Raw genomic sequence first — 13,939 nt, forward strand, 5'->3', positions numbered from 1 at the left:
CATTTACAAACTGAGGTTCTGCTGTGGTCGAGGGAAACTTTAAACCCACTTTAGCATTGCACAACTTATCAGTGGCTCTCAAATTGTTCAATTATCCCCTTCATGCTGCTGAATCTCAGTTCTCTTTGAAGTTTGAAGGCCTCAAGTGGTAAACTGCAGTAAGCTGTGGTATTAACATTTCCGAAGTTGACCACTTATATACACAAAGTTAATGAAACATCTAACAACTATCCTCATCTCAACCCCAATCTTTGGCTTCCCAAACATACTTATCTAGGACTGCTGAGAGTATACAGTAGCTAATTTGTGTGGCTATAATATTTTTTTTAGAAAGAGGAGGCCTATTCACTAGCTACTTTTTAGCAAGGTACCCTATACTCAAGCACAGACACGCTCACACATAAAACAACAAACCTTATTTCAAAATACATCAGCTTTAAAACAGTCTGTGGCATGATAGGAATTCGCAGTGGGCACAAGGCTATTGGAGTCCCTAGTGAATATAACACAGGCCTGACATAAGTGCCAAGCCACACCTAGATTTTGGAAGCCCAGATCTTTCTGATGACCTCTAACAAGTGGTTGAGGGGTTGCCAACGCGAGGCAAAATAGGGCAATTCAGCGAAGCCATCTCACATTGGTTTCAAGTGACCACTGGCACGTTAATAAGTTGGGGCTATTCCAATCATGTCAGCATATAGTACTTGTTGTCATGACAACAAAATGGCCACCCACCCTCCCCCCAAAACACAGAGCAATTTGTTGCTCCCTCCCTCCAGAGAAAATTAGGGGTGGAGAGGACAATGTATTTCTCTCCAAAAATGGAGGCCTTAGTTTTAAGCCTCAAATCAACCAGACTGCAAATATTACAGTGTTAGATCGGTTTCGAATCCTGACAACAGGTCACCTGAAACGAATGAGGGTGGCCCGCTGGGGACCATCCTCTTCCCCAAACCCAGGCACAATGCCAACAGAGTCTATGGTCAAGAAACTGGCCGCGGTTTGGACTGAGCACACATTTCGAACTGCAGCTTATGCAAGGCCGCCAAACACATCGTCGCGCACAACCGGTTAAAGCAAAACAATACAAAAACAGAAGAAAAAAATATATACCAGAGCGCCCTTTCCCCAAAGCAAAACACGAGGGGGGGAAGGGACCAGTTAGTCTCTTAAAAAAGCCATTGAAATGAAAAAAAAAACAATGTTCTTAACTAGTTACAGCCCAATATCTCTCAGCTGGTTTGTCAGGTGTCATTCCCATGCGAACTTAATCATATACACACTACCTTGGGTAAATCTTCCAAAGAGGTCGTCTCTCTCTCTGGGTTAGTATCCCAATTTAAACACTGTTTCTTCATCTATATTAACCAGATATTCTCCAATATATTCCACCCCTCTACTCACCTCCTCTGTTCCAATGCCATGTAATTAACCAAGGTGGGATCAGTACTCCATAGCAGGTAGGTCTGTGGTGGCTAGATATCTGGGATGAGATACCAATATGCTGACGTACACAGGGAATGATGGACTAGATGACGGGGGGTGGAATGGGTGGAGATCCCTCTTTGATGGAATCATTGCCCAATAGTCACTTTGACCCGCTGGCCTTCTAGACATTGTAGAGAATGCCAGAGAACCTCATGGGCTTTCCATACTGGTTCCTCCTATTGCTGGAAGAACCTTGGGCAGCATACCTGCTCAGGGTCAGGCAGAGCCCAATCATCTTGGTGAACACAAAGGCCAACATTACGATTGGCTATTTTACTTGCGTTTGCTTGTGGCGAGAATTTAGTACGATTCTGCACATTAGTGAAGTATTTAAGGCATGTGCAGCAGATTGATTTTCAATCGAAAAACCTCACCTACCTGGGTGTCTAAGGGAAACAAAATCTCCTGAAGCTCAAGGTTCCTGTAAATAATTCCACAACTTGGATGTTGGACACTTGAAGCCTGCATCCCACCCCTGAACACAACTGTGCCAAGGGAGTAGGTACAGAGGGTGGGGATGGGGAAGAACTACAAAGCCTTGGTACCCAAGAGGCCCTGGTGATTTTAAAGCCTGGACCTCAATCGAGTGAATCACCACAGGCTCCTACCCAACAACAGGTTGGCTCAGAAGGAGATTTAAAATCCCCTGGTGATTCAACCATGTCTGGTTTTGGGTTGAGTTGTTTGCCCCCCCATCTTTTTAACAGCACCCACCTCATCACACTACCAATCGGAGAATGGTTAGAGCTTTTCTGGATACGGTTAAAATTGAGAATTGCTATTTCCTTGAGAATTTTTTTAAAGACTTTTAGCAGGATGAAGAAAAACAGGAAGGAGAGATGGCGGTAAATTCCAAGCGTTAAGAAACAGAAGGGTTCCCTTTTTAAAGACCCTGAGCTTTGGATTTTGTGGAGTTAGTGGTGATTGGAGGGGCCACACCTGCAGAAGAGGATGCAAGGAAGACGGCCTCCCTCACTGCCGCCACCTCAGAGTTGGAATGTGTTGGGCCAGGGGAGAGTTGGCTGGACAATGGCCGCCATCCTCACAGCGAAGGTCACCCCGGTGACTGCAGTTCTTGCCTCTGCTTGGCATATCATGACAGATTAAAAATGGGGATACGTTACAAGGAGATGGAGAATAAAACCTGCCCTTCCACCTCATCATGGGGAAAGAAGGGATTAGTCTTAAATGGGGTGAAAATTCCACATTGCTGGCAAGATCGGACAATGATGTAGATTCAGAACTGGGGCCTATTTTCACCTGTGGCCAAACCTACTCTGTGACGGTGGGGGGGGGGGGGGGGGGGGGGGGGGTTTACCACTTTCCCTCTTCCTGTGTTTAAGCCATTCCCTATTCCCTTCCAAGAGGAAGAACAGGATTTTTGAAAACAGTTCCAATATTTTGCTTTGTGTGGAAAAAAATTTAACTGGGAAAAAAGCCACCAAAGGAATGGACATCGCAATGACACCTGCCAAACACAGCTAAGTCAGGTTGTCCAGTAACCATTTTAAATATATTTCTTAAAGGAGAAAAAAAACCCTGTGCCCACATGACTGAATTTGTAAACTGATGCTTATTAATTTTCTTAAGAATAGGAACCCATTAAGACCTTTCCCTGTGAAAAAGGTTTCATGCCAGTTTCTGAAATCTGCTGTCCAACATGGCAGTGGCACAGTGTGGCAGAAGGAGGTTTATAATTAAAAAAAAACAAAAAATAAAGAAAAAAGAAGTTTTCTTGTTGTTGCAATCTTCATGGCTTGCTAGGCAACGGTTGCCCAGCCAATGAGGTAGGATATTACTGTGAGGTGCTCAGTTGCCTCCTGAAGTCGATGGTGCCTCTGCTCCCTCTCCAGCCTCCTCCTGCTGGTTAAGAAACAAGAGAATGGGGTTATTGCCGTGGTCTGTTCCTGCCCCTGCCTCAGTGGAAGACACATATCTGTCACCAATATTGATGAATTGGGCAAATATTAGGCAGGTGTGAGGTGTTGCACCTTGGGAGGTCAAGTATAAGGGCAACATACACAGTAAATGGCAGGACCCTTAACAGCATTGATGTACGGAGAGATCTTGAGGTCCAAGTCCATAGCTCCCTGAAAGTGGCAACACAAGGACACCTATCAACCTGCACATCTTTGGGATGTGGGAGGCATTAACAGCATTGATGAGCAGAGGGATTTTGGGGTCCAAGTACATAGCTCCCTGAAAGTGGCAATACAAGTAGATAGGGTGGTAAAGAAGGTGTATGGCATGCTTGCCTTCATTGGTTGGAGCATTGAGTACAAGAGCCGCAAAGTCATGTTGCAGCTGTATAAAACTTTGGTTAGGCCGCATTTGGAGTATTATGTGCTGTTCTGGTTGCCCCCTTACAGGAAGGGAGGCTTTGGAGAGGGTGCAGAAGAGGTTCACCAGGATTGGTATTGGTATTGGTATCAGTTTATTATTGTCACTTGTACCGAGGTACAGTGAAAAGCTTGTCTTACAAACTGATCGTACAGGTCAATTCATAACACAGTGCAGTTACATTGAGTCAGTACAGAGTGTATTGATGTAGTACAGGTAAAAACAATAACAGTACAGAGTAAAGTGTCACAGCTACAGAGAAAGTGCAGTGCAATAAGGTGCGAGGTCACAACAAGGTAGATCACGAGGTCAGAGTCCATCTCATACAATAACTGTTCAGTAGTCTTATCACAGTGGGGTAGAAGCTGTCCTTAAGTCTGGTGGTACGTGCCCTCAGGCTCCTGTATCTTCTACCCAATGGAAGAGGAGAGAAGAGAGAATGTCCCGGGTGGGTGGGGTCTTTGATTATGCTGGCTGCTTCACCAAGACAGCGAGAGGTAAAGACAGAGTCCAAGGAGGGGAGGCTGGTGTCCGTAATGCGCTGGGCTGTGTCCACAACTCTCTGCAGTTTCTTGCTGTCCTGGGCAGAGCAGTTGCCATACCAAGCCGTGATACATCCAGATAGGATGCTTTCTATGGTGCATCTGTAAAAGCTGGTGAGAGTCAAAGGGGACAAACCAAATTTCTTTAGCCTCCTGAGGAAGCAGAGGCGCTGATGAGCTTTCTTGGCCGTGGCATCCATGTGATTTGACCGGGACAGGCTGTTGGTGATGTTCACTCCCAGGAACTTGAAGCTCTCAACCCTCTCGACCTCAGCACCATTGATGTAGACAGGTGTATGTACACCGCCCCTTTCCTGAAGTCAATGACCAGCTCTTTTGTTTTGTTGACATTGAGGGAAAGGTTGTTGTCATGACACCATTCCACTAAGCTCTCTATCTCTTTCCTGTACTCCGACTCATCACTGTTTGAGATACGGCCTACAACGGTGGTATCATCTGCAAACTTGTAGATGGAGTTAGAGCAGAATCTGGCCACACAGTCATGAGTGTGTAGGGAGTAGAGTAGAGGGCTGAGGACGCAGCCTTGTGGGGCACCAGTGTTGAGAATAATCGTGCCGGAGGTATTGCTGCCTACGCTGCCTGGATTGGAGAGTATCATCTATAAGGAGAGGTTGGGTAGACTTGGATTGTTTTTCTCTTGAGCATCAGAGGCTGGGGGAGACCTGAGATAAGTTTATAAAATTATGAGAGGCATGGATAAGGTAGACAGTCAGGACGTCTTTTCAGGGTATAAATGTCAAATACTAAAGAGCATAGCTTTGTGAGAGGGGGAAAGTTTAAGGGGGATGTACAGGGCAAGTTTTTTGGTAGGTGCCTGGAATGGGTTGCCTGTGCTGGTGGTGGAAACAGAAATGATAGCAGCATTTAAGAGGCAGTTAGGAGGACAATTGAACATGAAGGGGATAGAGGGATATGGATCAAGTGCAGGCAGATGGGATTAGCTTCATCCGCCGTCATGGTCGGTACAGACATCATGTGCTGAAGTGACGTCATGTTCCTGTGACATCATGTTCCTGTGCCGTACAGTTCTCTGTTCTGGACGGGATCCAACAAAAATAAATGCAAGGTGGTATATTTTGGTAGGAAAAGAATGGGAAGGTCAGTTTGTGGTGTTGGCTCAGTTCTTCTCTCCCCATAAGCACAGCCTGACCTGTTGGAATGTCCCACAGCCCTGTTATTTTCAACACATTACACAAACAAAGAAGCATGAAGTGCTACTGACTGGCCACATTAACCATTTGGTCTCACCCTACCTTGTCCTCTCCATTCTTCCTCAACTTTCCCTCCAGCTTAAAACTATTTAGCGTAACGCTATTACAGCGCCAGCGACCAGGGTTCAATTCCAGCCGCTGTCTGTAAGGAGTTTGTACGTTCTTCCCATGTCTGCGTGGGTTTCCTCCCACATTCCAAAAATGTACAGGTTAGGAAGTTGTGGGCATGCTATGTTGGCGTCGGAAGCGTGGCGACACTGCCCCCAGAACACTCTACGAAAAAGATGTATTTCACTGTGTGTTTCAATATACATAAGATAAGACTAATAAAGAAGTCTTATCTTATCTTATCTTATCTTTCCCAGTTCTGACAAAGGGTCTTGGACCTGGAACCGGTCCCTCTCCACAGATGCTGCCTGGCCTGTTGAATGTTTCCAGCGGCTTCTGTATTTTGTTGGATGGTCAATTACTACTTGAAAGGCACGAATTTAGCTGGGGTAGAGGAGCGATTAAATCGGGATTGATCTAATTACTTGAGTTTAAATTTCCCAGCTGCCATGGAAGTATTTGAAGTCATGTCCCTGGATCGATGGACCAAAATCATGGTTGCTAGTCCAGTGACATAACCACGATGCCACCATGCTCTTATGATCCTGACGCTGAGCATTGTGGTTTAGGAACACCACCCCCTCTCCTCAAAATACAAATCTTAATTGAACATTCCAAGTTCTGGAGCACTTGTGTAGTTCCAGAATTACAGGACACAAGGAGGGTTTGTCACAGTGGATGACTTGCTAAGTTATAAGCTGGTCTTCCTTCCGATGGACCTTCAGGTCCCTCTGTTCTAACTGGAGAGCGGGGAGGTCTCACAATGTGCCTGATCACAGCTCTGCCTCAGGCCACAGACAGCAGATAAGCCGCTTGTTCATCTCATAGCATCTTCTGAGGCTCATCTCACCCAGTTTGGTTCAGCGGCCTCGTGGTCAGGAGGTTGTGAGGCAAGGCCTGTCCTGTGTACTTTGAGAACAGAAATCTTGCCTGAGACCCTATTCGAGCACTGAAGGGTTGCCACCTTGTCTCAGGTGCTGCCTTTCACATGAAGCATGGATTCAGGACCTCTTTTGCCATCACAGGCTGATGTGAAAGATCCCATATTTTATCCGGGGAGATAATGAAGTCAATGTTCATCACGAAAGCAGATTCCCTGGCTGTTGCTTGTGGGACTTACTGTGCATTAATTGACTGCCGTGTTTCCTATACTACAACATAACCACGCTCCATCTCATTGCCTGTAAAGTTTTTGGAAATATCCTGAAAGGCACTATAGAAATTCAGGTCTTTCTTCGATTTGGCTGCCTCTGTGGGAGGCGAGGTGATGAACATCTGCAAGATCCAAAAGTCAGCTCTTCTGTTATCTCTCTGGAGGAGGCTGAGACACTTTTTTTTCAAACACTAATATTTTTCCACTAACAATTCCCTCTTAGGAATAGATATGGCTTATCAGAGAGGCCAGTGGTATCACTGTTGCGATAAAGTACGGTCATACAGAGAGTAACAGATGGTTGGACGGGGAAGTTATAAACCCTCTTCCACACTGCAAAGTGGTTGGGTTACAGTGATTTTCAATTGGAGCTTTTGCTACAGAATCCGTAACATCAAATATTCACATCCCACTTCATAAACCTGAGCACATTCAGCCCCCTAGTGTGGCCCTGTCGATGGACACTGCAACTCCCCTCTCTCAGGCCATTCTAAATAATCCTGTGGCTCTGCTCCAAAGAAGGAGCCAGCTCAGTGGTGCAGCTGGTAAAGCCACTGCCTCACAGCTCCAGAGTCCCGGGTTCAATCCTGACCTCGGGCGCTGTCTGTGTTCTCCCTGTGATCGCGTGGGTTTCCACCGGGTTCTCCGGTCCCAAACACGTGAGGGTTGGTAGGCTAATTGGCTACTGTGTGTAGGTGAATGGTAGAATCTGGGGGTAGTTGGTGTGGGGAGAGTAAAATGGGATGAGTGTAGGATTAGTGTAAATGGGTGGTTGATGGTCAGCACGGACTCAGGACGACGTTTTATTTCTCCCGTATGTGGCAAGCCAATGAGGGGCGGTAATTGTGGAGTTAGTTTAAGGGAATGAAGTTGGGCTTGGTGGAAGGCTGAGTAACGGGAATGATCACAATTCAGTTTGATTTAGTATTGTTACTGAAAAGGTCGAAGATAAAATTGGTTTTGAATTAGAGCAAGGAAAAATTCTACTCCACTGGGAAATGATTGAGCAAAAGCAAACAGCTGCTTAACAGTAGATCAGTCTTGGAACAATGGGAGTCAAACTCCCAAACCTAACAATGCAGACATGGATATTAAGAGAGGTCCTCCAAGCACATCTCTGCTTCTGAACCTCAGCATTTTCAAGCAAAAACTCGAGATGTATTGTGGCAGACACAGGTTTCTGCAGCAGAACTTCTCGACAAGCACTTCATTAACCAGTGATCCTGCCATGCAATGCACCTTTAAGTCCCTCTTGGGGGTAGTAAAGGGACTTAAGTTTGACCATTTCTGGAGGGACACCCAACACAGATACACATTATACACATACGTGAATACACTCATGGCCTGAGTACTGCCAGTCAAGTGCTTTGTGAAGTCAGGTCGCTATCGTAGAATTCACCCTGCAGTTTGAGAGGGAGAAGCTGAAATCGGATGTATCAGTATTACAGTTGAGTAAAGGTAACTACAGAGGCATGAGAGAGGATCGGCCAAGGTTGACTGGAAGGGGACCCTGGCAGGCATGACGGTAGAGCAGCAATGGCAGGAGCTTCTGCGAGTAATTCGGAAGACACAGGATCAGTTCATCCCAAAGAAGAAGCATTCTAAAGAGAGGATGAGGCAACTGTGGCTGACAAGGGAAGTCAAAGACAGCATAAAAGCAAAAGAGAGGGCATACAATATTGCAAAAGTTAGTGGGAAGCCAGAGGATTGGGAAGCTTTTAAAAACCAACAGAAGGCAACTAAAAAAGCAATAAGGGGAAAAAAGGTGAAATATGAAGGTAAGCTTGCCAATAATATAAAAGAGGATACCAAAAGTTTTTTCAGATATACAAAAAGAGAGGCAAGAATGGACATCAGACCACTGGAAAATGACACTGGGGAACAAAGAAATGGTGGACGAACTGAATAAGTATTTTGCGTCAGTCTTCACTGTGGAAGACACCAGCAACATGCCAGAAATTCGAGAGAGTCAGGGGGCAGAAGTGAGTGTAGTCGCTATTACTAAGGAGAAGGTGCTTGGAAAACTGATAGGTCCGAAGGTAGATAAGTCACCTGGACCGGATGGACTACACCCCAGGGTTCTGAAAGAGGTAGCTGAAGAGATTGTGGAGGCATTAGTAGTGATCTTTCAATGATCACTCGAGGCAGGAATGGTTCCAGAGGAATGGAAGATTGCAAATGTCACTCCACTCTTTAAGAAGGGAGGGAGGCAAAAGACAGGATATTATAGGTCAGTTAGCCTGACTTCAGTGGTTGGTAAGATGTTGGAGTCCATTATTAAGGATGAGGTTTCAGGGTACTTGGAAGCTCATGATAAAATAAGCCAAAGTCAGCATGGTTTGCTGAAGGGGAGACCTTGCCTGACAGATCTGTTGGAATTCTTTGAGGAAGTAACAGGCAGGATAGACAAAGGAGAGTCAGTCGATGTTGTTTACTTGGATTTTCAGAAGGCCTATGACAAGGTGCCGCACATGCAGCCGCTAAACAAGACAGAAGCCTATGGTATTACAGGAAAGATACTTGCATGGATAGAAGATTGGCTGACTGGCAGAAGGCAAAGAGTGGGAATAAAGGGGGCCTTTTCTGGTTGGCTGCCAGTGACTAGTGGTGTTCTGCAGGGGTCGGTGTTGGGTCCGCTACTTTTCACGTTATATGTTAATGATCTGGATGACAGAATTGAGGGCTTTGTGGCCAAGCTTGTGGATGATACAAAGATAGGTGGAGGGGCAGGTGGTGTTGAGGAAGCAGGGAGTCTGCAGAAGGACTTGGGCAGGTTGGGAGAATGGGCAAAGAAGTGGCGGACGGAATACAGTGTAGGGAAGTGTACGGTCATGCACTTCGATAGAAGGAATAAAGGGGTAGACTCTTTTCTAAACTGGGAGTGAATTCAGATATCAGAGGTGCAAAGGGACTTGGGAGTCCTTGTGCAGGATTCCCTGAAGGTTAACTTGCAGGCTGAGTCGGTAGTAAGGAAGGCAAATGCAATGTTAGCATTCATTTCAAGAGGACTAGGATATAAAAGCAAGGATGTAATGCTGAGGCTTTATAAGGCGTTGGTTTGACCACATTTAGAGTATTGTGAGCAGTTTTGGGCCCACATCTAAGGAAGGATGTGCTGTCATTGGAGAGGGTCCATAGGAGGTTTACGAAAATGATCCCGGGAATGAAAGAGTTAATGTGTGAGGAGTGTTTGATGGCTCTGGGCCTGTACTCGCTGGAGGTTAGGATGAGGGGGGGATTTCATTGAAACCTACCGAATATAGAAAGGCCTGGATAGAGTGGACGTGGAGAGGATGTTTCCAGTAGTGGCAGAGTCTAGGACCAGAGGGCACAGCCTCAGAATAGAAGGATATCCCTTTAGAACAGAGATGAGGAGGAATTTCTTTAGCCAGAGGGTGGTGAACCTGTGGAATTCATTGAACGGATGGCTGTGGAGGCCAAGTCATTGGGTATATTTAAAGTGGAGGTTGATAGGTTCTTGATTAGTAAGGGCATCAAAGGTTATGGGGAGAAGGCAGGAGAATGGGGTTGAGAGGGAGAAATAAATCAGCCACGATCAAGTAGCGAAGCAGACTCGAAGGGCCAAATGGCCTCATTCTGCTTCTATGTCTTATGGTCTTACAGTAGCGCAGGAAACATTGCTGACAACTTCTGGCTGCACAAGAACCCATACACAACAATGAGATAACGGCCAGATTGTGTGATTTTGGCAACTGCCAGACTGAGAAGTAGGTCAATGCAAGAAGATGCATTTTTCTGGAGATCGATGTGAATGGAATCGGTACCACAGAGATGGGAAACGTGATGTCCACACCCTGATGTGATGGGATGTTGGAGGGGGTCTCGCCACCTCAGGTTGGACTCCTCGCTCCCCCCACCCCCCCCATTGGATCAACCCAGCCGATGGTCCAAGTCAGACACCATTCCAATCTGGCATTATTGCTGGGTTGAAGTCCTGGAACTCTGGACCCAACCACATGGTGGGAGCACCATTATTATTCAGACTTTGGTGAGTCCTGAGGGAAGCTCACCATCACCTTCTAATGATAGACAGCGAGGGATAGAATCACAGAGAGCTACAGCACAGAACGAGGCCCTTCAGCCCACTGACAGGATGCTGACCATCAACCATCCACTTACACTAATCCTACATTAAGTTAATTTGTTTATATTTGCCCCACAGTCTCATCAACTCCCCCTAGGATCTACCACTCACTTACACACCAATTTACAGTGGCTAATTAACCTACCAACCCCAGGTCTTTGGGATGTGGGAAGAAACTGGAGCACCTGGGGGGAAACCCACGTGGTCACAGGGAGAATGTGCAAACTCCACACAGGTCAGGATTGAACCACCGTCTTGGGAGCTATGAAGCAGTGGCTCTACCAGCTGAACTCTGCTGCCCACCAGGCCAAATCCACTTCCCAACTCCAAGTGTGAAGCCTTGTAGCTTGTGACATGGGGTGCTCATTCAGGCACTATTCAAACACAATGAGGGTTTCAGAGAGATATAGAAACGTACAACTCCCATTCTGTCCATACCATCCATTGCACCTGGATTGCGATGTACTGTTGAAAGTGTCCTGACTGGTTGCATCATGGTCTGGTACGGCAATTCGAATGCACAGGAATGCAAGAAGCTGCAGAGGGTAGTGAACTCAGCCCAATACATCACGGGCACATCCCTCCTCACCGTCGGTAGTATCTACAGGAGGAGCTGCCTCAAGAAGGCAACATCCATTATCAAAGACCCCCACCATCCAGGCCATGTCACCTTCTCGCAGCTACCATTGGGCAGGAGGTACAGGAGCCTGAAGTCCCACACCACCAGGTTCAGGAACAGCTACTTCCCTTCAAACAGTTCAGCAACACTATGGCCACTTTGATCACTTTGGATTAAAATGGATTATGTTTAATTTATGTTTTTCTTGTGAATGCTGCTTATCTGATGCACCTTTGTAGGCCGTATCTCAAACAGCGATGTGTCGGAGTACAGGAAGGAGATAGAGAACTTAGTGGCATGGTGTCATGAAAACAACCTTTCCCTCAATGTCAACAAAACAAAAGAGCTGGTCATTGACTTCAGGAGAGGGGGCGGTGTACATGTACCTGTCTACATCAATGGTGCTGAGGTCGAGAGGGTTGAAAGCTTCAAGTTCCTGGGAGTGAAATCACCAAGAGCCTGTCCTGGTCAAGTCACGTAGATGCCACGGCCAAGAAAGCTCACCAGTGCCTCTACTTCCTCATGAGGCTAAAGAAATTTGGTTTGTTCCCTTTGATTCTCACCAACTTTTACTGATGCACCACTGAAAGCATCCTATCCGGATGTATCACGGCTTGGTATGGCAACTGCTCTGCCCAGGACCGCAAGAAACTGCAGAGAGTTGTGGACACAGCCCAGTGCATCACGGACACCAGCCTCCCCTCCTTGGACTCTGCCTTTACCTCTCGTTGTCTTGGTGAAGCAGCGAGCATAATCAAAGACCCCTCCCACCCGGGACATTCTCTCTTCTCTACTCTTCCATCAGGTAGAAGATACAGGAGCCTGAGGGCACGTATCACCAGGACAGCTTCTACCCCGCTGTGATAAGACTATTGAATGGTTCCCTTATACAATGAATGGACTATGACCTCACGATCTACCTTGTTGTGACCTTGCACCTTATTGCACTGTACTTTCTCTGTAGCTGTGACACTTTACTCTGTACTGTAATTGTTTTTAGCTGTACTACATCAATGCACTCTGTACTAACTCAATGTAACTGCACTGTGTAATGAATTGACCCGTACGATCGGCTTGCAAGACAAGTTTTTCACTGTACCTTGGTACAAGTGACAAGAATAAACCAATACCAATACCAATATGTGCCTGTGATGCTGCTGCAAGTAAGATTTTCATTGCACCTGTGCATATGTGGACTTGTGCATACGACAATAAAGTTAATTAGTTTGGCACAATATCGTGGGTCATAGGGCACGTTCCTGTGCTGCACTGTTTTATGTTCAATGTTCTACCTACACTAATCCCATTTACTTGTATTAGGTCTGTAACCTTTTATACTTTGGCAATTAAAGTACTTGTCGGTATGCTTCTTAAATGCTTGTGATAGTACCTCCCTCCACCACCTCTTCAGGCACCGCATTCTAAACTCTGATGAACTCTCTGCATGAAGAAAAATCTTCAGATTCCCTCTAAACCTCCTCAAACCTATGCCCCCTTAGATACTCCCACCAGGGGAAAAAGACTCTTACTATCTACCCCCTCATCATTTTATACCCTCTGTGGGGTCAGCCCTCAGCCTCCTTCATTCTAGGGCAAACAAACGCAGCCTATAGCAAGGATTTTCTGCTGAGGCTTTATAAGGTGCTGGTCAGACCACATTTGGAATATCCAGAGCAATTTTGGGCCCCGTATAAGGAAAGATGTGTTGGCCCTGGGGAGGGTCCAGAAGAGGTTCACAAGAATGATCCCAGGGATGAAAGGCTTAACATATGAGGAGCGTTTGATGTCTCTGGGTCAGTACTCAACCTAATTCTGCTCCTATATCTTATGGTCCTATCCGGCCTCTCCTTACAATTGTAGTGCTCCCAATTTCCTCTGCACCTTCCCTGCCAGCGGCTTCCACACCCCCTTTTTAGCTGCAGAAAAAGTGTCCCCTCAACTCTCCGTTAATCATTCTGCCTTCAGTCTACCAGCTTATTTACCACTTCCCTTCAAAGATAATTGTCAACCTGGTGAATGGATTGCACTGTGCCCCGTCCCTCTGACACACTCCTTTTTTTCTGGCAGGAGCCCCAAGCACGCTGTGCATCAACACTTGTGACAAGGCAACGCAAGTGCGGCAGTCCTGCATTTCTGTAATACTTCACGCAGAATTCCCACACTGTCTGCCAGCTCAGCAGGGAGAGTTCCAAGGCAAGTGACTGATGCCAGCTGCATGCTAATGGCATTGAAGAGGATCTGTGTGACTCTAATCCCATACGTACAGATAATAGAGACATTAAAAACCAATGAAACGTTCCAGAGATAAAACAATGTTATTTTGTTCATTTGGAAGTACTGACGGCTTATCAG

The 13,939-nt window shown here is 46.2% G+C and overlaps 1 protein-coding gene across 1 annotated transcript in view; it reads right to left on the reverse strand.

Moving 5' to 3' along the window:
• Window positions 1-814: 814 nt before the first annotated feature.
• LOC127572145 (high mobility group protein HMGI-C-like) overlaps window positions 815-13,939 on the reverse strand; it is a 185,485-nt gene continuing 172,360 nt past the window's right edge. The window contains exon 6 of the mRNA XM_052019099.1: window positions 815-3,351. Coding sequence (XP_051875059.1) covers window positions 3,298-3,351 — 54 coding nt within the window. The 3' untranslated portion in view covers window positions 815-3,297. The remainder of the gene's footprint in view (window positions 3,352-13,939) is intronic.

Source organism: Pristis pectinata, chromosome 6 (genome assembly GCF_009764475.1).
Source record: "Pristis pectinata isolate sPriPec2 chromosome 6, sPriPec2.1.pri, whole genome shotgun sequence".
Taxonomy (NCBI): domain Eukaryota; kingdom Metazoa; phylum Chordata; class Chondrichthyes; order Rhinopristiformes; family Pristidae; genus Pristis; species Pristis pectinata.